Below are 26,117 nucleotides of genomic sequence, written 5' to 3'. Positions count from 1 at the left end.
CAACTGCCACTACCTGTAAATGAATATATTTTGGTACCGGCCTTTACGGCGAGTGATAGCCAGGGCATAGATAAATCATATATAGATAAAGAATTTGAACTTCGCATATAGACTGGTTGGTGGCTCATGTGAATGTAGATGAAATGAATGTAGATGAAATGAAATGAAAATTCTGCTCTCAATAGCATGCAGTTTGCGTAGTTTGCATTTTTGTAAATACGGATTATTTCCTTCTCCGTGAAGGAAACTATGGCGTAATGCACGTATGTACGGTTTCGGCAGTCTTGGCTTTCAATATGTGTATCTTATTTTATTTCCTTTTTGTTATACAATTGTTTTTTTTTTAATTTTTCTGCATTGCTGCTTGCTTTGAAGAAAAATAAAATTATTACCGACACCTCAGGATTTACTGAACAAGGTTAAGCCAAGCGATCAGCCGACATACAATTTTTTCATTTTTGGCAGTACTTGGTATTGTGGATGTCAACTTCTCTGTTAAGGTTGGTACTATATTCGGTTTTCGCGGTGAAACTCTACATAAAAAAATAAGCGGAATATATTGATGAAAAGTGTTTGTTTCGCTTTAACTTGTTTTTTCATCTAGTGAAAATTTACATTTCACGACGCCCAAGAAGAGCACAATCACAGTTGCTGCGCAACAAGTCGTCTTCTAATTGTAACTGTAAAGTGTTTGTTAGTTATCTTGTTGGTACTTACTCGGGGTGGAAAAAAACATTGTTTGTGGATGCATAAATAGGAAACTATTTGTATATAAATATAAAAATATAAATAGATGTACTTCTAAAATAAATGAAAAATAAATATTTCTTTCATAACAAACTTTTGTACGAAGTAATAACGATTGTGAAAGTGTTGTGCTTTTGGTCTTGCTATTACAACAACATTATTTGTATGCTAGTGGAAGATGCAGGCAAAGGCTTTTGGAAAGTTGTGTTTATTTAACTTATACAAAATACTTCAAAATGTTATTAATTTTACAAATAAAAGCATAATTCGTTTCTTTTAAAATAGTTTTGTGTTTCATTATTTATTAATTTCGAAGGGTTGGGTTTTGGTTGAAATTGCAACAACATATATTAATTTGAGTGCAGTCCACACACTCACATTTGTATGTAAACATGTAAGTAGCTGATAAATTGGTTGGTGCCATATGAATTTTTATATGAAAATTGCAACATATTGGCAAAAAAACCAAAAAAAAAATCAAATGTGGTAACCTTGTCAAACCACCGAAAGAACGATGTAAGGAAATTTTTTCCCCAACAAAAAAACGTAGTTACAGCCTTTATTTACATCCTCTTTAAACAGAGATGTGGCTCTTAATGAGTTTTATGGCAACATTGGCGGGGACGCTAGTGACATTTCTCGACGCCGTTAAGTTCGTAATGGCTTTGTTCTCTCAGTGTGAGTAAAATCATATTCCACCGAGAAGTCTTGTGCACACGGTCGGGGAGTAATATTATTTGATAATTTTGCTGCGCTCTCTTGTTTTCCACGGTTCCTCCGGTTCTTGAAATAAAATCTCCCAAATGATTGATTAAATATTGAAATTTTTTAGTTATTTTAGTGTAAAGAAGTTGTATTGTGTGTGTGTGTCGATTTGGGTCTCAAGTAAAAATGGAATAAGTCCCAGACGGGCGGAATACAAGTGTACCAGGAATTTTGTTTCCTTGAATTATCAGCTTGAGAAACGTTTTCAAAAAAAAAAAAATTTCAGGATGAGGATGGCAGCGACAGCTGCCGTCTACAATCGCCTCCACAATACAAGTGTGGGTGTGGTTGGAGGCAATATGGGTCCTGGCGGAGGCGTTGGTCCGACATCTGGTGGTCACCATCATCAACTGGCCCGCTCCCTAGAGCGTATTTTGGAGGAGGCTCATCTAAGTGGTGAACTTATATTAACTAATCGGAAGCTGAAGGATTTCCCAAAGACTGGCACCAAGTACAACTTAAATGACACGGTCATAGCTGGTAAGTGTTGATCGTTGTTTTGTGCCACCACGTCCTTTTGCCTCTGTTCTTTTTCGTTTTTCACAATGTCTGCAGTCTGTTTTACTTTGGGTGCGGTCGGTTGATTTCTGGCATGGCATAAGAAGCCAGGCAGGTTTTCACAGCTGTGCACCACTTCTGAACTATTACGGTAATAGGACAATACATAGTTGCGAAATTTTGCTGAACTTTTTTGAACATTTTTCTATTCAATAAATTAAGTTGGGGATATCTAAAAGCAAAATTTTATACCATAAAAAAAACATGTTTGCTGAGAGAATAAAATAAATCGATTCTTCAACCACCTTTTTGTCGGTACATATTAGTTGCATGCATACATACCTAAAACTCCACTCCGTTTTGCACTCTATGTGTCTGTTTATATCAGCTGCTTTTCAACGATGACGAAAATGGGTGCATGGGGAGGGTCTGTAGGTGCCGACGTATCGCAGTGCGACTGGCAGTATGTCTAACTAAAGGGAGAAAGGTGAGCGTTGTGCTTCTGCATTTTTATAAAATGGCTTTCGCTCGTGCTCTCTACTTTTTCAAGGACAAGCGATTTATGTATGTTCTAAAAGTTGTTCACTTTAATTTGCTGTTAACAACAGTAGAGGCAGCAACGACTTCATCCAAACCAAACTGTCCGTTCAACAGCAGTTATGAAGGGTGGAAGGTAGTGGATAAAGTAACTCACCTTCCACCCTCCACAGTATGTCAGATTAGGCACTAAGTGCACTCTCCCTTTTGTTGTAAAGGGTGATTTTTTTGAGGTTAGGATTTTCATGCATTAGTATTTGACAGATCACGTGGGATTTCAGACATGGTGTCAAAGAGAAAGATGCTCAGTATGCTTTGACATTTCATCATGAATAGACTTACTAACGAGCAACGCTTGCAAATCATTGAATTTTATTACCAAAATCAGTGTTCGGTTCGAAATGTGTTCATTCACCGTAACGTTGCGTCCAACAGCATCTTTGAAAAAATACGGTCCAATGATTCCACCAGCGTACAAACCACACCAAACAGAGCATTTTTCGGGATGCATGGGCAGTTCTTGAACGGCTTCTGGTTGCTCTTCACTCCAAATGCGGCAATTTTGCTTATTTACGTAACCATTCAACCAGAAATGAGCCTCATCGCTGAACAAAATTTCTCAAAATTTGAACACATTTCGAACCGAACACTGATTTTGGTAATAAAATTCAATGATTTGCAAGCATTGCTCGTTAGTAAGTCTATTCATGATGAAATGTCAAAGCATACTGAGCATCTTTCTCTTTGACACCATGTCTGAAATCCCACGTGATCTGTCAAATACTAATGCATGAAAATCCTAACCTCAAAAAAATCACCCTTTACAAATTTGTATGTGTTTTTACAACTTGCGCAGCGTTTTTTCCTTCCACGATGTTTTGGTGCACTTGATTATGAGGCCTTAAAGCCTACCATTAGCGGGTCAATTCGACTGGATTGTCTATATTTGTATATATGGCAATTCATAGACATGTTGCAGTATATATTTGAATAAAAGCCTCCCTCTCTCTTCAGAGGAACTTTATAGTAAATGTACCTCTCAACTGAAGTTACCTGTCGATTTGACGTAGTATCTTTGGAATTTGGAAGATTGCACATGTTTGCTTGCCCAACATTTACTAGTATTGGTATCCAATTCATGGACAGGCGCATTAGAAAACTACTGCATGCTGTGTATACGATGTAATGAAAACATAATTCCGGCATTTCTTCTTAAAAACAATCCAAATCCAAAAGTTTGTTGGTATACCCTTAGCAATATCGTAGACGAAACATATTAAAATGAAGTTCTAAATACTACGTTCGTTGTATGATTCATGGATGGATCAAACCTTGAGGGATCCGAAGTGAAAATTACAATCAGGTTGTTGTTGTTGTAGCAGTGTGTTGTGTTCTATCTTTCGTCTGCTTGGTTCTTTTGAATATCCAGATCCAGGAACTCTGCGACTTAGGTGGTGTGCGTCCAGAGGGATCTGGGTCTGAGTCGAGTGGGTCTTGCTGGGCAGTTGAACAGGTGATGTGTATCGTGTGGTCCCTGATCGCAATCGGGACATTCGTCCTGCACGTCGGTAATAATCCTTGGTCTGAAGGAGTTGGGGCGACTGCATCTGTCGGATCGTTATTGAGCCAGATCCACTCTGTCTTGTCGGTGAGGTCTATTTCTTCAGTGCAATGGGTGGCGGTCGTTCTCCAAGGACCGCACTACCTGGTGGCTATTCACCGCATCTGCTACCGTGCCTGCATAAATGTTGTGTAGACCCGGTTGATATGTCGCTACATTTAGAGGTTCTCTCTTGTAGCGCTGAACCTCTCGCTCTAGATCGTGAGAGCGAGGTTTCTGGGCGGTGGATCGATAGGTATCCACGATGATGATTTGGATGGTCTCTGCGATGGTCTCAGCTTAAAAGGTATTGCTTAGGCAGCATTTAGTTATGTCTTCGCACGGATAGGATCAAATGCCATGATCGTGCATTGGTCCGCATATGATACGATCTCTATGCCGTCTGGAGGATCTCTATACCGTCTGAAGGATCTCTATGGCGTCTGGAGGGAATTCCACAAATGACTGGCGAGCACACTTATAATTCACGACCCACCGTTTCAAGCCTGTCTGGAGGGACGTTTTGGCGTTATCCACAAATAGTTTGGCACGGCTGACCGTGTCGAATAGCTTTTTTAGGTCCAGTGCCACGAGGACCATCCCATTAATCGCCGGGGCTGATTGTAACCTCGGCAAATATGTGCGGCTATGGCATATGAAGCAGTTGTCGTGATATGCAGTCTTCGATAAACATGCGAGGCTAGGGAGGAGTAGTACCTCAAGCGTCTTGTCTACTGGTGAAAGCAGGGTGATAGGTCTGTACGATTTCATTCTCTGGTCCTTTCCAGGCTTCAGTAGTGGTATCGCTCTGTCCATCTTCCAGACATTGCATACTAAAGGACTGTTGAGAACAGTTGAAATGTAATCGACTTCAGATAAATCCAGAATCTTCAGGTAGATCCAGAATGACTTGGTGCCACGGATGGCATGCGTAACTTCGTCCACGGTATATTATGATGGCTGTCCATCGGCTACGACGAATGACTCTCCTCCTAGGCATAAGCAGCAGTAGTATGCTTATTGCAAATTTGCTCACGACCATTTTCCATTTAGGAGCTGCGGGAAGAGGTTCTCTCATTTCAATGAGTTTTGTCCGATTCAAGATTAAACCACAACGCAAGCGACATCCTCCGAAGCCTCTCGGGTCGACGCAGTCCGAGTTAAGGGCGCGGGCGACGAACGCTCATGTAACACTGTGGAACAGCGAAACGTTCGGAGAAGATGGAGCTACTACCGAAAGGAAGTAAGGAAAATATCGGTATAGCTGTGGGTCACATAACGGGACATATAGCACTACGAGCTCACTTTTAATTTTGCGTGGTGGACGTGCTCGGTAGCTCTCTTACGACAACAATGGAAACCACCCAAATTGGAGCTCAGAAGTTATATTTTTTAATATAGAATAATAATATTCATAGTTCCAGCCCGTGCGGTGCTCAATTACGAAAATGGTAATATCAATCACAGATTGATTGATGACATTGAAAATTTGCAAATGTTATATTCAAAATTTTTCGAAAACGCACGTTGCATAGCGGAGAGACTCAGTGAGAGGCCTGGCGGCACCGGCTCTTGCACAAAACTAAGTGCCTATGATGCTCGGTATGACAAGGCCAGATTTTTGGCGCCTGGCCAGAATTAGGTTTAAAAAATAACAAAGTGCAAAAATAAACAAACACACAGTGGGATAGAATCGAAAAAATAGTACAAAATCTGCCATTTTAGAACGGGAAGAGATAACTCTTTGATTGTTGTATGGTTATAAATGCGGCGTTAAAGAGATTATGCCAAAAATTTTGAATACAATAAAAAAAATGATTGAATCAATTAATTTTTTAATTGAAAATGCCAAAAAAGTCTTTTACGATCGTAATTGAAAAAGTTAAGATTCAATTAAAAAAGTGATTGAATCAATTGAGTTACTAATTGAAAATTACCTAAATTTCAATCACGATCGTAATTGAAGAACAACTACGTATTAAAATAAAAAAATTATTGACTCAATTAATTTTTTATTTTTAAATGTTTATATTTTTAATTACATTTTTAATTGAAAAAACTGTCGTGTTATTTTTCTGAGTGTCGGGAATGCACAGAAAAGATTAAAAATCGGCTTCAATAACGAAATTGATTGACTCGATTAATTGTTTTCAATCATGAAAATGATAATATCAATCAATGTTTTTAGAAAGGTGATTGAAAAATATTTATTAAAACAATGCATATTCTTTTAAAAAAGGTAGAAATTTTTGCAATATCCAATTATTTTTTTAATGAACGTAAAAAAATAATTGAAATTTTCAATTAATTTTTAGTTGATCTAACTAAAAAATAAAAGGTATTTAAATTGAAAATATATTGCATTTTAACCCTCACTAAGTTAAACCTTTTTTTTAAATGTATTTCGGTACCTCTCAGAATTGTGTAGCAAACTCCAAACTATTCGTTTTGTTGCTTTCAAAAGTTAAGGGGTTTGACATGGTACACATATGGCCATAAACAGATTATTTTGAAAAATATGAGGGTTTACTGTACCACTATTCCTGATAGAGCCGATTGGAACTACGTTATCCCTAATAATAGTAGTTCAATAGACTTCTATAGGGATGGTTTTAAATTAGACGACCAGGTGGGCTTTGGGGTTTACTCTAAAGATCTAGAACTGGTCATTTCGAAAAGATTATCCGACAACTGCAGTGTGTATCAAGCGGAGATCCTTGTAATTAAGTATGCGGTAAGATATAATGTCATAACGACAACTGCTCATACAGCCAGGCAGCCATTAAATCCCTGAAGAATGTGCCAAAAACGCCCTCGACTGTCGCAGATCTCTACGAATACTTTGCGAAACAATTACTTGGAAGTTCCTTTAAGTACTTTCTCAATATGAGATGCCTCTGCAATTTCTTAAATACCCTTAAGTACGGTGAACCCAGTAACCTTCTTCCTTGCTTTCAATTCTTGTATTCAACCGGAATTCTCAAATTCTTATTGAAAGTTTCATTCATGTTGTATTTGAAAGATAATTTGTAATACGATTGTCAAGGCTATGGGATACTCTACCTACTAGTCTTAAAAACATCTCAGTGTTGACAACACACTTTTAGGTCTTAGCTAATCCAACAGTTCTTATAGGTAATTCAATTGAATTCGTTTCCATCACTGATTATATTGGGTTGCCCAAAAAGTAATTGCGGATTTTTTAAAAGAAAGTAAATACATTTTTAATAAAACTTAGAATGAACTTTAATCAAATATACTTTTTTTACACTTTTTTTCTAAAGCAAGCTAAAAGTAACAGCTGATAACTGACAGAAGAAAGAATGCAATTACAGAGTCACAAGCTGTGAAAAAATTTGTCAACGCCGACTATATGAAAAATCCGCAATTACTTTTTGGGCAACCCAATATCTCACATTTGCTGCTTTTTCTTGGTGTTCGGATTAGACTATGTTACTACAATAATTTTCAAAAACGTTTTTTTTTTTACATTCAATAAATTTGTCAGTTATTTATTTAAGTGATAATACTATATTAGATTTTAATATTAAATTTTCTATTTTGGTAACTTGAAAATTTTAAATCTCAATCTAAAGTCCAGGTGGACGATGTTTAACCAATAAAAAAATTCATGATGAAGTGTTACTGTTTATATAATTATTAATGAATTTCTATACACATGAACGTGGTTTTTCGACAGTTGATTGCAATTTCACGGCAGGATATATTTTACAAATATTTTATAATGATCAGTTTTTGTATTTACAAAGACATTTCTGCATCTTATCATATTTCGAGCTATACCTTAGTACCATGAGTTGAATTTGTGAAGAAAACATTTGGAGAGGTCCTTATATCTATACTAATTATTAAGAATGTCAAGTGCCATATAATTTCTCAAAAGTCCCGCAAAATAACGAAAATGTGTAGAGAAATGGGTTGTGAACGTAAACTTTTTTGATTTATCTTTCAGACTTTTTTCTTTTCCATTGATATTAGGACGCAAATAAGAGTGAAACAGAACTTTAGTTATTCGTATTGGCTAGATGATACAGCAAAGAGCCATATTAAGAAATTTTACATCATGAGCCTTTTTTGTTGTTTTTTTTTTTTTTTTGAATAAACGTGCCGACTTTATAATACCGACCCTATAAACACATAGTGGGAGCTCTTTATAATTCTGAACCAATTTTGAGGGACCTCGGCGGATGTTTTATAAAAATCCCCTTATCAAATCTCGAGCAAAGCAAATATGTTCAAAATGTAATAACTACGTTTGACAAATGACAACAAATTACTCAAAATCTGACGAACATATATATGGGAGCTACATCTAAATCGATTTTGACCAACTTCTTAGATATTGTGGTAGTCATCGAGGATAGCGTTGTGCACGATTTTGGCAAGATTGGTCAATACATGCGCTTGGAGTGGCCTAAGAAGTAAAAATTTGAAGACGATCGGATGAAAATGGCGACCTGTAGTTAACATGGACAGACGGACATAGCTAAATCGAATCATAAAGTCATTCTGAGAAGATCGGTATACTTATGGGCCTATCTCTCTTCCTAAGTTATAATACCCAATGCAATCAAATGCACTAAGTTATAATACCTTGTACCAGAGAGTGGGGTATAAAAATGATTGAATCAATTAATTTTTTAATTGAAAATTTTAAAAATTTCAATCGCGATCGTAATTCAAATGTTTTTAGAACCAAGTAAAAATAAGATTGAATCAATTAAATTTTGTTTATTGAAACTTACAAAAATTTGAATCAGGATCGTAATTGAAAAGTTCAGATTCAATAAAAAAATTATTGGATCAATTCATTTTTTAATTAAAAATCGTAATTGAAAACAAAAACGGATCGTAATTAGAAAAATACCGGACACAATTAAAAAATGAATAACTTAGTTAAAATTTTAATTGAAAACAAACAAACAGCAGAAAAAAGTTCTGTCATTACACAAAAACACATGCATTGGGAAAAAGTACAGCTAATAGACATAGCCATTGCCGTTGTCTAGCGTTCGAAGCCATCAATACAACTTCCAACAGATGCACAGAATCATGTGTACCATGGCAGTAGTGTAATGGTTGCAGAAAAAAGTCTGTAATTAGACAAAAACACATGCATTAGGAAAAATCACAGCTAATAGACAGCGTTGTCGAGCGTGGTTAATGTGGTAATTTTATCATAGAGTATTCGCAATTAATACGATTCGGGTATTCGCAATTAATACGATAAAGATACAGTAACTTTCTGAATGGTTTTAAAGAGTTTAACATCATCAGCATACATACATAAGTACTTGACAGAATGTGGAAATCGATGGAAGATCAGTCATAACTAATGAAAACAAAATAGGCCCAAATTGACTAACTTTTGGAATTTCATATATTGGGTTGCCCAAAAAGTAATTGCGAATTTTTCATATAGTCGGCGTTGACAAATTTTTTCACAGCTTGTGACTCTGTAATTGCATTCTTTCTTCTATCAGTTATCAGCTGTTACTTTCAGCTTGATTTAGAAAAAAGTGTAAAAAAAGTATATTTGATAAAAGTTCATTCTAAGTTTTATTAAAAATGCATTTACTTTCTTTTAAAAAATCCGCAATTACTTTTTGGGCAACCCAATAGAACATCAATAATTTTAGAAACAGAATTATTACATTTTACCTATTGAGTACGGTCAGAGAGGTAATTTGATATCTACGAATGTAATACTAAGCACCCCTAGAAGGCCGTTGTTGTTGTTGTTGTTGTAGCAGTTTATTGTGTACTATCTTTCGTCTGCTTGATTCTGTTGAGTGTCAAGACCCAGGAACTCCGCGACTAAGATGGGGTGCGTCCACAGGGATCTGGGTCTGAGTCGAGTGGGTCTGGCCGGGCAGTTAAACAGGTGACGTGTATCGTGCGGTCCCTGGTTACAGTCGGGACATACATCTTGCACGTCGGCATCAATCCTAGCTCTGTGGGAATTGAGGCGGCTGCATCTGCCGGAACGTAATTGAGCCAGAATCACTCTGGTTTGCCGGGGGAGGTCGATTTCTTCGGGTGCAATGGGTGGCGGTCGTTCTCCAAGGACTACATTCACCCGGTAGCCAGTTAACGCGTCTGCTACCGTGTCTGCATGAATGTTGTTCAGACCCGCTTGATATGCCGCTTGATCTAGAGTTTCTCTCTTGTAGCGCTGGACCTCACGCTCTAGATCATGTAGATCTACCTTAAGGCTTCTGGGCGGTGGGTATCTATCCACAAGATGATGATTTGGATGATTTCTGCGATAACAGCCCAGAAGGTATTGCTTAGACAGCATGTAGTTATGTCTTCGCACTGGTAGGATCTTTGTCTCCTGGTGGAGGTGGTCCACATGAGAACTAAGGAGGCAGCCCGTCGCAGTTCGGAGGGCGGCATTCTGACAGATCTGAATATTATTCCACTGCGTGTCACAAAGCTGACGTGACCACACTGGCGCTGCATAACTTACCACAGACCGGCCAATTGCTTTGTACGTGGTCAACAAGGTTTCTTTGTCTGCACCCCAAGTGCTGCCAGCGAGTGACTTGAGGACCTTGTTTCTACTTTTGACTTTATTGCAGATTGCTGTGGCATGTGGGGAGGAAGTGTAGGAGCTGTCAAATGTGACGCCAAGTATTTTGGGACACTTGATGGTCGGAATCAATTCTCCATCGACCATCACAGTCAGCTCAGAATTCACCTCACGCGTATTTGTAGTGAACAGTGTGGCTGAAGATTTGGTGGCGGATATCTTCAGATTTCTTGCAGCGAAATATGAGGCAAGCTCGTTGAGGTAGACGTTCAACCTATCGCAGATGTCATCAATGGGTGGGGAGCCTGATGCCAAGATCGTACAGTCGTCCGCATATGATACGATCTCTATGCCGTCTGGAGGAGGTGGGATGGAGGATAGGTAGAGGTTAAACAGAGCCGGAGATATCACCCCGCCTTGGGGAACTCCCTGTTTCACTCTACGGTGTTTTGACTTCTTATCCCTAAATTCCACAAATGACTGGCGGCCACACAGATAATTCGCGACCCAACGTTTAAGGCCTGGCTGGAGGGACGTGTTGGCGATGTCCTCAAATAATTTGGCATGGCTGACCGTGTCGAATGCCTTCGATAGGTCCAATGCCACGAGGACCGTCCTATCACATGGCCTGGGTTGATTGAAGCCACGCAAATGTGTGTGGTGATGGCATGCAAAGCTGTTGTTGTGCTGTGCAGTCTCCGAAATCCGTGTTGATGCTCGGCGAATGGAAATTCTCCTACGAGGCTCGGGAGGAGTAATGCCTCAAGCGTCTTAGCCACTGGTGAGAGAAGGGAGATCGGTCTGTACGACTCCCCCAAACTCGGGTCTTTACCAGGCTTCAGTAGCGGGATCACTCTGCCCATTTTCCAGACATCGGGAACTATAAGAGTGTTCAATGACAGGTTAAGGACAGTGGTAAGGTACTCAACTCCAGGTAAATCCAGATTCTTCAGCATCAATGTAGAGATTCCGTCGGGGCCCAACGCCTTGGAAGATTTGGCGCCACGGATGACATTCGTAACTTCGCCCACGGTAAATTGTGATGGCTGTTCATCGGCTCGGAGACCACGAATACGGCGAATGGCTCCTTGCCCTGTCTCTCTCGGGATGCACGATAAATTGACGGTTGAACAACCTGGCGCATCTCTACGGATCAGTCACGGTTAACTCGCCAAAAGTGACTGAGGTCCTGTCGTCCCGTCTACCGGGGTTCGAGAGAGACTTAACAGTGGCCCACAATTTGCCTGCACCGGTGCCTAAGTTACATTGCTCCAAGTGTTCCAGCCACAAATTCCGCTTATGTTCGTTGACTACCCTGTTTATTTCCAGATTCAGCTCGCTGATTCTGGGGTTAGCGGGGTCCATAGCACGAATCCCATCACGCTCGTCTGCGAGTACCACTGCTTGCGCCGGGAAATTGGGTCGCACTTGCGGTATTCGACCGGCTGGTATAAAGCGAGCGGCTGCTGCGTTGATGATGTCTCGGAGTTTCCTCTCGGCCACAAGCACATCAGAGGGGGGTGGCAGTTCATTGAAGCGGCGATTGGTATACTCTCTGAAGCCAGTCCAATTGGCCTTCTTGTAGTTGATGAACGTTCGGCGCTCAGAGGTTATGAAGTCGGGTGGTCGGTCGATGGTGAGGATTATGGGGAGGTGGTCTGACCCCAAAGAGATGACGGCTTGCCAGAATACGTCACTCAGGAGATCAGGGGATGCGATTGAGATGTCTGGCGAGCTGCTGCACCTCCTCGTAATCCTAGTGGGGGCATCCTCATTCACCGTGCAAAACGTGGAGCTATCTATCTGCTCTGCCAGAGCTATGCCACGCTGGTCGTTGCCTAGGGGAGAATGCCATGACGAGTGATGTGCATTGAAATCCCCCAGAACCAGACGACTATGGCCAGATAGCAACCCACTTATGTCGGGGCTGTAGGCCTGGCCATTAATCGGGACACAGCTGCCAACCGGCGGTATATACACGTTGTATATCTCTATCTCGGCAGTACCAGACCTGACTGCTACCCCCATACATTCCATGTATGGGTCACTAGCGTCAAGCGCAGGCGAGATAGGTCTATACTGCACGGAATGGTGTATAACGAAGGCCAATCCCCCACCTCCATTCCTTGAGCGATCCTTACGTAGCACATTGTAGCCGTGACAACTGTGCAAGCTGCAGGTGTTAGTCAGCTTTGTCTCCTGGATCGCTGCGACCGATATGCTCTTCCGACTCATAAAATCTACAATCTCATCAATCTTGCCTCGCAGTCCATTGCAGTTTAACTGCAGGAACGATACATTTCCCGACACTGGCCTGGCAATAGTAGGGCTAGGGTGCTGTCTTTGCATAAATTGCCGTACGGGAGAGGTCGGGGGGGTCACATAGTCCGACGACGAGGACGCCGAAGGCGACGACGGCGACGCTTGTGACCCACTGCTGGCTATGTTCGCACAGCACCTAGCGACATAGCCAGTATGACTATACTCCCGTAGCGAAGTTAGGCCAGAGCAAGAACGGAAATGTACCCACTCCAAGCACCTGTTACACCTCACCGACACTGACCGATGATGAAGGCGGTTCTGGCAAACGGAACAGAACCAGGGTCCGGGGTTCTTTTCAATCCCGGCACGGACCAAAAGCATACGGAGAAGGCACTCCGGGATGTGCCTCTCCCATGACGAAAAAAGACGAACACGTACACTGAGGCGGCAGCCCTTGCCGATGAAGATTCCATCGGGTCAATCCGGTGCGTACAACCGGCTGCCATGGGATTGTAGAAGGCCGTGAAACACGGTGGCGTCTCGTTGATGACTTGTGGGTATTTTTCTGTAACTGGTCCGCATCCCATTTTCTGGATTAGGGACAAACTATGTCTTGTGGATTGCAACGATATTTTAGTGAGTAAAATACTCCAATTTGGCGAGGAAAAAATTCCACTTTAGTGACAGTTCATGTAAGATAACGACTCAAAGTATTCGTCCTAGCGGAATTCTAGTTGCAAAAGCTTTCTGTCCCGAGTTTGGAAGGCCTATCGCAATCATGGGACCTTAACCTTATCGAACACCTCTGGAGCATAAAAAAGGATTTGAAACTTTCCTTATGGTTTTCATAAATTTTTAATAATTTTTTTCTCTTTTTCAATTGTGTGAACCCAGCGAACCATTTTGAGGTGCTAATGATTTAATTTACGAAATGAATATTGGAATAAAGCATTTGAATGAGTGGTAACCATTTGTTTTACACGTTTTTTTTTTTTGATTTTAGAAAAAGAGGACAATTCATAAGTAATTAAAACTGTGTCCCTATTATTTTTTCAACGTACTGTTACCGAAAAACTCACCATAACGAGTATCCGCAAATTATATGAGATTTAAAATTAAACTTAAGTTCACCGTTCAAAGCCTAACATGTCTACGAATATTCAGTTTTAGACTTATATAGAAGCTATTATGTTTTCCGGAATTAGCAAGTACATCTGCCCTTTTATTTCCTTTATAAACGCATCATTAAATCTCAACAGCGGCCCAGGACCTTGGATCTCACGCAAGTTTTATTTAACGCTTTTAACATTGTCTGACTGTGGCTGCAAATGTGAATTTCCGTTCGGTCGATATCCATAGACAACATAAGCTCCGCTGCTGCAGCCATCGCATACACCTCTGACTGAAAAATGTTCCAATCATACCCCATACGTAAGGATTGATGTCGAGTTCGATGTAATAGATACCACACCCTGTTCATCCTCACGATCACGTCGAAAATCTTGATATTTATCATATAACATTTCAATATTTAAAGTCAAAAGTTAGGATTAACCACGGTCTCAAAAATGTTGCATGTATTTCTGTACTGAAATTTAAATATTTTCAAATTCACATTTAGGCTCAACTTGTACTTTATATAATATCTCATAGCGTCTTCAGATGTATAGACAGAAAAAACTTTTTTCATTAGAGGTAATACCCTTAGAGAATTTATCAATGCAGTTGTCTCGCAAATGAAGTTTTGGGGGAATTAATGTCTAAAGTTTCCAGCTCCTTCAAGGTTGACATCGGCTTTACTTGACTGAAAGCAACCACAATCTCAAGAAATAGTGATATTGCATATTTCTTGGCAGCGAGACTTGCCCTATGTTGACGAACAGGCGATCTCATGGATTCTTCGCCTTGACATTTGTCTCAGATAACCTCACCAGATGCTTTAACATAAAAGATGTCATATAAACGAGAACAGTTTTTGCTTTCGAGTGACTTGGCAATTTCCCTCTTTGGTCCTTGTTTCTTTCCATTCCACAGGTATATACGACATGTCTACATTGTCAGGGCTTGGAGATTAAAATGCGGATAGTTTTCGGACAAATCTGTGTTTCCATTCTCTAAATTCTGAATGCATCTTATCGTAATAGCTATGAAGGCTTGAATCTTCCTGGAGAAATCCATCCAGGATTTTTTTTCTCTGCCTTTAACACATACCCCTGCACTTTGGTAATTCAGCCTTACAGAAGCCCCAATCTTAAGGTAATCTTGTGGCTTTGCCACAGTATTTAATAATGTGCTTCCCAATGTAATTCTATAACACGTGCCCATCATGCGGTATTGCATCGCTTTTAGAGAAATATTCAGGACTTTTCTAGTAGAATACTTCAAAATCATAAAGTCTGCAAAGGTGGTCACAGTTTTTGAGAAAAGGGGTCTCCGAAAAAAAAAATGTTGTTGTTGTTGTTGCAGCAGTGTGTTGTACACTGAGCAGTGTTGTTGCAGCAGTGTGTTGTACACCCTTGCCGATGAAGGAATTCATCAGGTCAATCCGGTACGTACCACCGGCTGCCATGGTGCATAGTAATGGCGAAATACTCAGGACTTTCCAAGGGTCTGTGACCATTTTTAAGAAAGTTCGATGACAATTTTACCACGAAAGACAAGGGGAGTTTTTTCTACCGTTTGTCACTTCACAAAAAAGTGTCACTTGCGGACTGCCACCTAAATCTTTTCTATTGATGCTCACATAAAATACCCATGTTATGTTGTTGATGACTTCTCCTTGAGAGGAGGTGTTCATTCTTTAAAAAAATGAACAGGCAAAATGCCGAAAGTTGTTTTCTTCAGAATTCATTAAATCCAATTTAAAATCAATTTCTCTCAACTTGAGTTCGTTTTCGGTTTTTTGTTTGTTGAATGGATGGTTTGCTTACGCTGTAATCAAGTTTGTCTAATTTGTTTGATATTCTCCAAAGAAACTGTGCACTGTTGTGCAGGTTTGTTTGTAAAGGGTGATTTTTTTGAGGTTAGGATTTTCATGCATTAGTATTTGACAGATCACGTGGGATTTCAGACATGGTGTCAAAGAGAAAGATGCTCAGTATGCTTTGACATTTCATCATGAATAGACTTACTAACGAGCAACGCTTGCAAATCATTGAATTTTATTACCAAAATCAGTGTTCGGTTCGAAATGTGTTCATTCACCGTAACGTTGCGTCCAACAGCATCTTTGAAAAAATACGGTCCAATGATTCCACCAGCGTACAAACCACACCAAACAGTGCATTTTTCGGGATACATGGGCAGTTCTTGAACGGCTTCTGGTTGCTCTTCACTCCAAATGCGGCAATTTTGCTTATTTACGTAGCCATTCAACCAGAAATGAGCCTCATCGCTGAACAAAATTTGTCAAAATTTGAACACATTTCGAACCGAACACTGATTTTGGTAATAAAATTCAATGATTTGCAAGCGTTGCTCGTTAGTAAGTCTATTCATGATGAAATGTCAAAGCATACTGAGCATCTTTCTCTTTGACACCATGTCTGAAATCCCACGTGATCTGTCAAATACTAATGCATGAAAATCCTAACCTCAAAAAAATCACCCTTTATTAACGATTATGTATTTTCTTAATTAAGTGTTGGACTGAGGAGGCAGACGTAGCAATGGAAGACCAAGCAGACAGACTACTTATACGATGGGCTGACAGATAGTGAGACACACATTTTTGTGGAGCGTGTCATCGTAGTAAACATTAATCAACTCTTTATTCAAAGGTTGTTTTCAATATCGTTTCGTTTTTGTCTATTTTTATCTTGCTTTCCAATTCATACGTATTAATTGTTAAATTTCATTCACTCCTCATCACGATAAGATTCCTTGTTGAGTGTTCTCATTCTACATGGCTTGTTTATGCTTTCGGCTCGGAGTTGTTATCATTTGTCTGATAAACAAAAGACAATTCAACTTAAGTGTGTCGTCTTCTCTAACCTAACCGTGGGTGGTAAACAAAGACGGTGTGAATCGAATGAAACAAAATGGGTAAATGACAACATAATTAAGAAATTTTAAAGCAGCGCGACTGCCTGCTTATGCTTCCATTTCGAACATTTGAAAAAACATAGATTGGAGTGGACGTCATGTCACTAACCTAAGTTTGGTTTAAAAATAAAAGCAACTATGACATTTTATAAACCAAATGTTTAAATGAGTTAACAATTTAGTTTCGGTTATTGCAAAAATGATGCATTAATGAGGAACATTTCTTTTCACACGCAAAAAAGCGCAAGTTTTGCATCGTAGTATGTACTATCGAAGTTCTGTGGAAAGCACATGTTGTATCCACATTTGCATTTGGAGGTGGCGATACTCGTGAAGCTGTTGTAGGTGAGCTAGCCCGTTCCGGTTCAAAGGACCGATCGCCTCGAGAACAGTGTGGCTATTGGCACCAAAAACTCGCCTTGGTATATCGAGCATAATAAGCACTCAGTATTTATGCAAGATCCCGAACCGCAAAGCCGGTTCCGTATGAAGTATTCCACCATCCGCAACCTGTGGGCGCGCCCAGTAGCTCGCAGCTAAGCTTCTCGTGACAGCGATGAACACCACACAGACCGGACCTCAAAGTTGCAGCCTGTGTGGGATAAAAAAAAACTTTTCCATACCAAATTTGTTTTTTATGTCTAAGATTTGAATTAAGGATGTAATTTTGCCTTCCGCGAGTATTTTTGAACGAGAATTTAAGTTTTTTCTACTGGTTATTAAGAAACATTTTTAAGAAATTTCCATACCCATTTTAAGTATATGAACTAATTGCAAAATCTTGGAAAATTGGATATGTTGCCGTAGTTTAGCAAAATTTCATAACAGAAGAGAACATTTTCAACAAGCATAATAAAATTTGTATATCAATTTTTGGTAAATGCTGTCTGATTTAGTTTATGCTTAATGATAAAGAAGCTATCTTTTTATAGCCGTGTCCGAACGGCGTGCCACAGTGCGACTCCTCTTTGCGAAGAATTTTTGACATGGCTGCTATACCATTCTTTCAAATGGCAGTGGAAAACCCATATTTTGGCGATAACTTTTTTGGAAAACTAGAAAAATTCCAATAGCAACATAACATTTCCAACAGCAAATTTAACCAAATTTATTGAGGGAATGTCCTACTATCCATTATCTACAGAAAGTAATCGCGAAAAATATTGATTTTCGGTGCGAACAGCGAACATATACCAGTCTTAACAGAAAAAAAATTAAATTTACAAAGTTTTTTGTTTTTAATTTAAAAGTTTCTTTCAAAAATGCAAACAAAATTTTGTGAGTTGGCATTAAAAAATCCACAGGTACATATTTTTAATAAAGCTCTTAAAGTGTTTACAAGTCTCTATATAACCACAAAACAAGTGGTTATAACACTTCTGAGCATTATTTGAGGATGTTTTCCATCATGAAGGATGCAACGGTTGCATGCAACAAGCCCACAGTTCTATTTATAACAATGCCGTTCCAATATTTGTTTGTTGTCCCATCAGCAATATAAACAAAATAATTTGATGTACAAACATTCACATTAACCAAGGCAAAGCAAGGCCAGTCACAGATAATGCCTCCTAGGTTCACACTCAGGAAGTGGCCGTCTCATGAGATATGTTGATGACGAAAAGTTCTTGACGTTTGCCATAGTCGACACTTGAAACAATGCAAGAAAATGTGAACGACAAAAAGGAAAAAAGCACAGCGCATGGGTAATTTTTAGGCTGTGCACGTACTCGTCTGGCTGGGGGTTAAGTTGCGACGTAGAGATGTCGCTACGGAAAGCAGGGATTATTTTATAGAAGGTAAATTTCTTAGCAAATAAATTGTGAAATTGGCCTTGGGTTTTTTTTTTAGCCATTTTATGCAATTTTCAATAAATTTCAATTTTAATACCAGTAAGTGAAACCAGTGAGGACGAGACAAGATGCTATTAAAAACTTATTTTGGCTGTTTTATATAGCCTGGATCTTCAGAATAAGGGTACATTATGTCTTTGATCGTTTGTTATTATCCTCATTTTTCATTAACTGGGAACATTTCATCCACACTTGAGGCATTGACATGATACCACCTTTTATCGTTGACATATTTTAGATGAATAGTTTTTTGCGCATATTTTCCACATCTCAAATATGATTTCTCTGCTACATTTATTTTCATAGACAAACTTGCCTCTTTTATTGTCTCCTCCCTTTGGAAATATAGATTCGTCAGTTTAATGCTCAATTATAGCTTTAAACTCCCTCTTTGGCAACATCCATACGGCAGAGAAAATGCACAAGATGGGTTGTAGTGTTTAAATACAAACTCGTGGAACAGCTATAGGTAAGGCTGCAAAGTCAGACTTTTGTGGGAAGAGAAGGTTTTCATTTTATTGTGTTGGACGTTTGTCGCTGGGAGTCCGTGCTTCGCATGTAAATTTTCCCAAACAGAAAAGGTACACTGATCATATTGAAAATACGACATTGATAGGTATGCTCGTTGCATGAACAAAAGCAGACTTGTGGATAAGAGGAAGCAAGCTAATAGTTGCATTGTATATATATTCCAAAGGTATATACACACATATGTGCTGCAGTATAAAGGTTGATAGATTTGTTGCCTACACGTAGCTGATTACTCTACGCAACCCCTGTGACACATGGTTGTTTGAATGTGGAGGTGGTAAACCACATCAAGCTTCTGTAGGTGAGCAAGTTCGTACCGGTCCAAAGGACCCATCGCCGCGGGACTATAGTGTCCATTGGTTTTTTAATGGTGCCAATAACTCGCCTTGTCATATCGAGCATCATAGTCATTCAGTATTTGTGCAAGAGCCGGTGCCGCCAAGCGTCTCAATAAGACTTCCGCAAGATACCGCTGATTGTCCGCGACTGTCATTGCACTACACCGTATGAAGTATTTCTCTACCCGCTACCTGAGAATGCGCTCGATAGTTCAAAGCTAAGCTTCTCGTGACAGCTATGATGTATGTGAAAATGAATTCAAATATAACTAGCCGAGACAAAAACTACCAAAGCTCCCAACATATAAATTATAAACTCATTTTCTACAGGCAAAAGCAAATTTTTATTGCAAAGGTTTTTCCCATATGCCCATATGGACAAAGGTGACACTTCCAAATTTGGTCAGCAGACAGTTTTCGGGTTGCTCTATCCAGTCATCTAAGATTTTAACCCAAAAAAAATCTCAAATATTTATTTAAAAAAATTGATCCTGAAGAGAAATTTGGCCACCATGGTCACATGCAAAAAGAGGGCCCTTCCAAATGTGGTAAGCAGATTGGTCTTAAAATGCTCTTTCTAGTCATGTAAGATATTTGCCCAGAAAAATCCCCCAACGAGGTCAAATATGACAATTTATTAAAAAAAATTATCCTGGAGGGAAATGTGGCCACACGGAAAAAGAGGCCCTTCCTAATTTGATCCTGGAGAGAAATGTGGGCACCATGGTCACATGGAAAAAGATGGCCCTTCCTAATTTGGTCAGCAGACAGGTCTCAATATGCTCTATCTAGTCATGTAAGATATTAACCCAAAAAGATCCCCCAACGAGGTCAACTATGGCACATTATAAAAAAATTGATCCTGGCGAGAAATGTTGCCACACGGAAAAAGAGACCCTTCCTAATTTGGTCAGCAGACAAATCTCGAGATGCTCTATTTAGTCATGCAACATATAAGCCCAAATAGCTTTCCTAACTAGGTCGAAAATGACCATTTATTAAAAAAAAAAGATCCTGAAGAGGAATGTGGACACCATGGCCACATGGAAGAAGATGACCCTTCTAAATTTGGTCAGCAGACAGGTCTCTAGATGCTCTAGATGCTTTTTGGACTAATAGCCTAAATGACTGGATATTTAGGCTATTAGTCCAAAAAGATCTCCTAACGAAGTCGAATATGGAAATTTATTTAAAAAAATTATCCTGGAGAAAAATGTGGCCACCATTGGCACATGGAAAAAGATGGCCCTTCCACATTTGGTTAGCAAGCTATTTAAAAAAAGAATGCTTTTGCCTATAGAAAATAAGTTCATAATCTCACATTTAGGGGGCTTTGGTGGTTTTTCTCTCGGCTAGTTATATTCGAAATTATTTTCACATACATACAGCTATGAGCACCATACAGGCTGGAGCTTTGAGGTCCGATCTCACTCTATTCCGAACTACAGCTATTCCGTGCCGGGTAATATATCGTACACGTGGTATTATATCGTAGATAATCCTAATTTAATCTGTATGTAAGTCAGCCTGTCTGTAGGTCAGCTTATCAGTGGGTCAGTGTGTCTGTAAGTCAGCATGTGCACAAGTCAATCTTTCCGCCCATTTGTATATATATGCTTCTTTCATTAAAGTCCAAGTCGGATCAACTCAAACTGGTACGGCGTGCCGCATAGCGGAACTACTCGGTAGATAAGCAGAATACCTTGCAAATTTAGCCAGCATCAGTAAAGGGATAACCACCGCTGAAAAAATTTCTGTTGTTCCCGCCGGGATTTGAACCCAGGCCTTCGGCGTCATGGGTGGTAATGCTAACGTTTGCGCCACGGTGTCTTCCCCCATTGGTTATTTAAAGACGCCAATAACTCGCCTTGCTATATCGAGTATCACAGGCACTCAGTATTCAGTCATCATTCAACCCAGGGCAGTCATCATGTGGGTAAATAACACTAAAACAAAAAAAATTAACATTGGGCCATGTTTAGGTACAGCGCCCGCCTATGAAATCTAGTGGTACCGCTTGTACCACTAGATTTCACCTATTTTGAAGAGTTTTCAACAAATGATGCTGTAATTTGGTCATTTGGCTTCTGACAGAGCAAAAAATGAGCAACCTAAAAATTATCAATGAAGGTAATTTTTTGGCATAGCCCCATATAGCGATACCGCCAGATTTTATCTACTTTGAAGGGTTTGGCTGTATTAAGCATTGCGACATCTCAGAGAGCCAAAAATATACAAACGAAAATTATCAAGATAGGTCCATGTTTCGACATAGCCCCCAATTAGCGGTGTCGCCCGATTTCTCCAAGTTATTACGTTTTGACTGTATTTTTCAACAAATGTCGCTGTAATTTGGAATTTTGGTTTTGTAGAGAGTAGGAAATGTGCAAAGTAAAAATTATCAGGATAGGTCCAAGTTTTCACATTGCCCCCACATAGCGGTACCAGCTATTTCAAGGATTTTTTTGAACACCAAATTTCCAAATGTAAAAAGACACATGCATAATTTGCACTTAAAAAATTAATTCATGAACGAACAATTTAAAAGACCTTTAGTTCAGCAGGGCCGAAGTTTGGATACCCACCACCTTGGATATACATATATTAACCATATTTCGTCAAAATTCTGTGAAAATTTTAATGCATCGAGCAATAGAGAGGGTTCAAGACCGTAGGGTAGTAGTGATTTAACACAGCTTCCAGTACTACATTTTACCAAAATCGGATAATAAATACGCCATTTTTGGGTCAAAGATAAATGCGCCTTTTATGTGCCATAGACATTACATCGTGAAATCGGTATATATATATGACAGCTATATCCAAATATGGATCCGCTTAGGACAAATCTAGCGTGAACATCGAGGTGTCTAATATAACTCACTGTGACAATTTTAGCCAAGACCTTTAATCGGGAGATCGGTCTGTATGGGGGCTATTTCAAGATATAGTCCGATATATCACATCTTTGAACGTCATCTGGATATGAACAAAACAAAGTTTCAGCTTAACATCTTTATTATAAATGCACAAATACGGAATACTTTCAAACACTCAACAACAAAACAAACAGTTTTCACCAATTTCAAAGATTTGGACTAGAGGTAGGATTCGTTTGTTGAAAGTTACACGCACGCACGAAGAATTTTTATTCAATCACGGTCACGCACGATCAAGTGATTGGATTTGGATCTCACTCACGAATCACGTGTCTCTCGCGTGACACCACAACTCACGTGAACATCTCTAGGCGTGCCCATTAGTTTCGCAGTATTTGATATAGTCCCAAACCATTCCTCTTTTTGGCGTGTCTTTATCGTACGGTATACAAATAGAGGCCAGGAACAGTCCTGGTTGGGGAAAGCTAAGCAACCCTCAAAAAAATGTTAGCCCTCCCCATAATTTAAAAACTTCATTGGTTTTGACAAAACTTTCTTCTTTTATTGCTTTTCAAAGCGTTTTATTATTAGCCCCACCCCAGAAAATGGGCTGACACGCAAAAATATCGCTAAATTGGGAATGTCATTGAAGTTTAAATAGTTCAAAAAACGAATTCTAGATGAGCCACCCTATAAATGTTTATCGACAAACAAATAAACCTAGACCAACAGCCCAATTAATGGCCTTCATCTATTTTGGAGCTCTTTGGGACATGATGTTAAGCTTTCAACACCATTCAACTTAAAAACAAAATACAATTACATGCCGAGGCTTCAATTTTTTATTATTTTTTTGAAAAGTACTGCAAGGGTTGTTTCTAATTTCCCATTTATGGATAACTGCTTTCCTATTGTGTGTTTATGTGTGATCACTTGGCTACAAGAGACGTTCATGTAGTGGGCACGCCACATGGAGTCAGCATTGGAGAAGTGCTCTTTGGAACGTGTCATAATTCATTTTTGAATTGTGTGTCTATGTGAGAAGTAAGAACTTCATTTGGGATTGCGTATCTTCGTTTCAATGAAGTTTCAATGAGATGAGGTCTTTCTGTATTTGATGCATCGCAGCATCATAAGTAGCCATTGGTTTTATGATTTATTAAAGAGTTTATAACAATGACGAGAAATTCCACTTGACAAAGTAGGTTTGAGTTTGAGCACGTCCTGGAAAAATAATTCTTTGAAAGCAAACACCTCCATTGAACAAGCGTTCAATGATATATAGTCAAATTCTAGATATTCAATTGTGACATTATAAAATGTATGAAATTAATTTTGCAAAGGGGTTTCCAACAAGAGGTATTATTTTGGAACATCCGGTATTTGGGTAGCAGTCACTTTTGAAGCTTTTATTCTTTGCCATTTGACAAGTAAAAGCGTGCTAAATTCGGCCGGGTCGAATCTTGGGAACCCACGATGGGTTCTGCTAAAAATTTATACAAAATAAATTTAGTTGAAGGGCATTATTTTATTCTATTTATTATTTTATTCTACATACCAAATTTCTGTCAAACCGGTTTACATGGGAACTATATCAGGTTATAGTTATGGCACAGTTGATGGAAATTTCAGCCAAATCGGACAAAAATTGCGGCTTGTAAGACTCAAGAAGTCAAATCGATTCATATGGTAGCTATAGCAGGTTATAGACCGATTTGGACCATACTTGGCACAGTTGTTGAAAGTCATAACAAAACTTCAGTCAAATCGAACAAAAATTGCTGCTTCCAGGGCCTCAAGAATTTAAATCGGGAGATCGGTTTATATGGGAGCTATATCAGGTTATAGACCGATTTGGACCGTACTAGGCACAGTTGTTGGAAGTCATAACAGAATAATATATATTTTCAAATCAGACAAAAATTGCGCTTCCAGAGGCTCAAGAAGTCTAATCGGGAGATCGGTTTATATGGGAGCTATATCTAAATCTGAACCGATATGGCCCAACGGCATCAACATCAACATCAACATTAAGTGTCTGTGCAAAATTTCAAAAGGCTAGCGTTCGTCCGCTATCCGTGATTTCGACAGGCGGACGGACATAGCTAGAATATGGTGGGTATAAAAATGAAACGATTCATGCTTCAACAACGAATTGAAATTATTAAAATTCACTTAAAAATTGTGAAAATTTTGCAATCTTTTGAAGCACCTCTCCGACCGACCGACATAAAGTAAAATTGTCGCATCTGAGGCTCGAAAAATTATTACTTTTGAATAGCCTCTCCATCCTCAACGTGTGACTGTTTGGTAATTGGACCTTATTTCGTCATTCTGTTTGTAACTACTCGAAATATTCATCTGAGACCCCATAAAGTATATATATTCTTGATCGTCGCGATATTTTATGTCGATCTAGCCATGTCCGTCCGTCCGTCCGTCTGTCTGTCGAAAGCACGCTAACTTCTGAAGGAGTAAAGCTAGCCGCTTGAAATTTTGCACAACTACTTCTTATTAGTGTAGGTCGGTTGGTATTGTAAATGGGCCATATCGGTCCATGTTTTTATATAGCTGCCATATAAACCGATCTTGGGTCTTGACTTCTTGAGCCTCTAGAGTGCGCAATTCTTATCTGATTGGAATAAAATTTTGCACGACGTGTTTTGTTACGATATCCAACAACTGTGCCAAATATGGTCCAAATCGGTCCATAACCTGATATAGCAGCCATATAAACCGATCTTGGGTCTTGGCTTCTTGAGCCTCTAGAGTGCGCTAGTCTTATCCGATTGAAATAAAATTTCGCACAACGTGTTTTGTTATGATATCCAACAACTGTGCCAAGTATGGCTCAAATCGGTCCATAACCTGATATAGCTGCCATATAAACCGATCTTGGGTCTTGACTTCTTGAGCCTCTAGAGGTCGCAATTGTTATCCGATTTGCCTGAAATATTGAACGACGGATCCTCTCTTGACCATCAACATACGTGTTTATTATTGTCTGAATCGGTCTATAGCCCAAGACAGCTCCCATATAAATCGATCTCTCTATTTTACTCCTTGAGCCCCCAAAGGGCGCAATTCTTATTCGAATTTTACACAGGTCTCCAACATATAATTTAATTGTGGTCCAAACCGGACCATATCTTGATATCGCTCTAATAGCAGAGCAAATCTTTTCTTATATCCTTTTTCGCCTAAGAAGAGATGCCGGGAAAAGAACTCGACAAATGCGATCCATGGTGGAGGGTATATAAGATTCGGCCCGGCCGAACTTAGCACGCTTTTACTTGTTTTGTTATGATTTATAATGGTCGGAGATGGATGGCATTGGTCTGGACAAGTTTTACTCTCAACAAGACAGCGCTAAGTGCCTGTCTTGTTCCGGACCGTGTTATCTTTTGAAGATGAAATCACAATTGGCCACCGAGTAAAAGAAAGGTGTGCGCCATCAGCCCAGCGTCGATTCAAAATCTCCAGTATAAAGGGTGATTTCTTAGCTAT

General features: G+C 39.3%; 1 protein-coding gene across 3 annotated transcripts in view; it reads left to right on the top strand.

Moving 5' to 3' along the window:
* The first annotated feature begins 1,419 nt into the window (after positions 1-1,419).
* The window catches only part of LOC106095581 (leucine-rich repeat and calponin homology domain-containing protein), a 114,218-nt gene continuing 89,520 nt past the window's right edge, over positions 1,420-26,117 (top strand). For all 3 annotated transcript variants that reach the window (XM_059364242.1, XM_013262818.2, XM_059364243.1), the window contains exon 1: positions 1,420-1,992. In XM_059364242.1, the coding sequence (XP_059220225.1) occupies positions 1,740-1,992 (253 nt within the window). In that variant the 5' untranslated portion in view covers positions 1,420-1,739. The remainder of the gene's footprint in view (positions 1,993-26,117) is intronic.

Source organism: Stomoxys calcitrans, chromosome 3 (assembly GCF_963082655.1).
Source record: "Stomoxys calcitrans chromosome 3, idStoCalc2.1, whole genome shotgun sequence".
Lineage (NCBI taxonomy): Eukaryota > Metazoa > Arthropoda > Insecta > Diptera > Muscidae > Stomoxys > Stomoxys calcitrans.
Note: the sequence above shows the minus strand (reverse complement) of the source record. Positions and strands in the feature narration are given on the sequence as shown.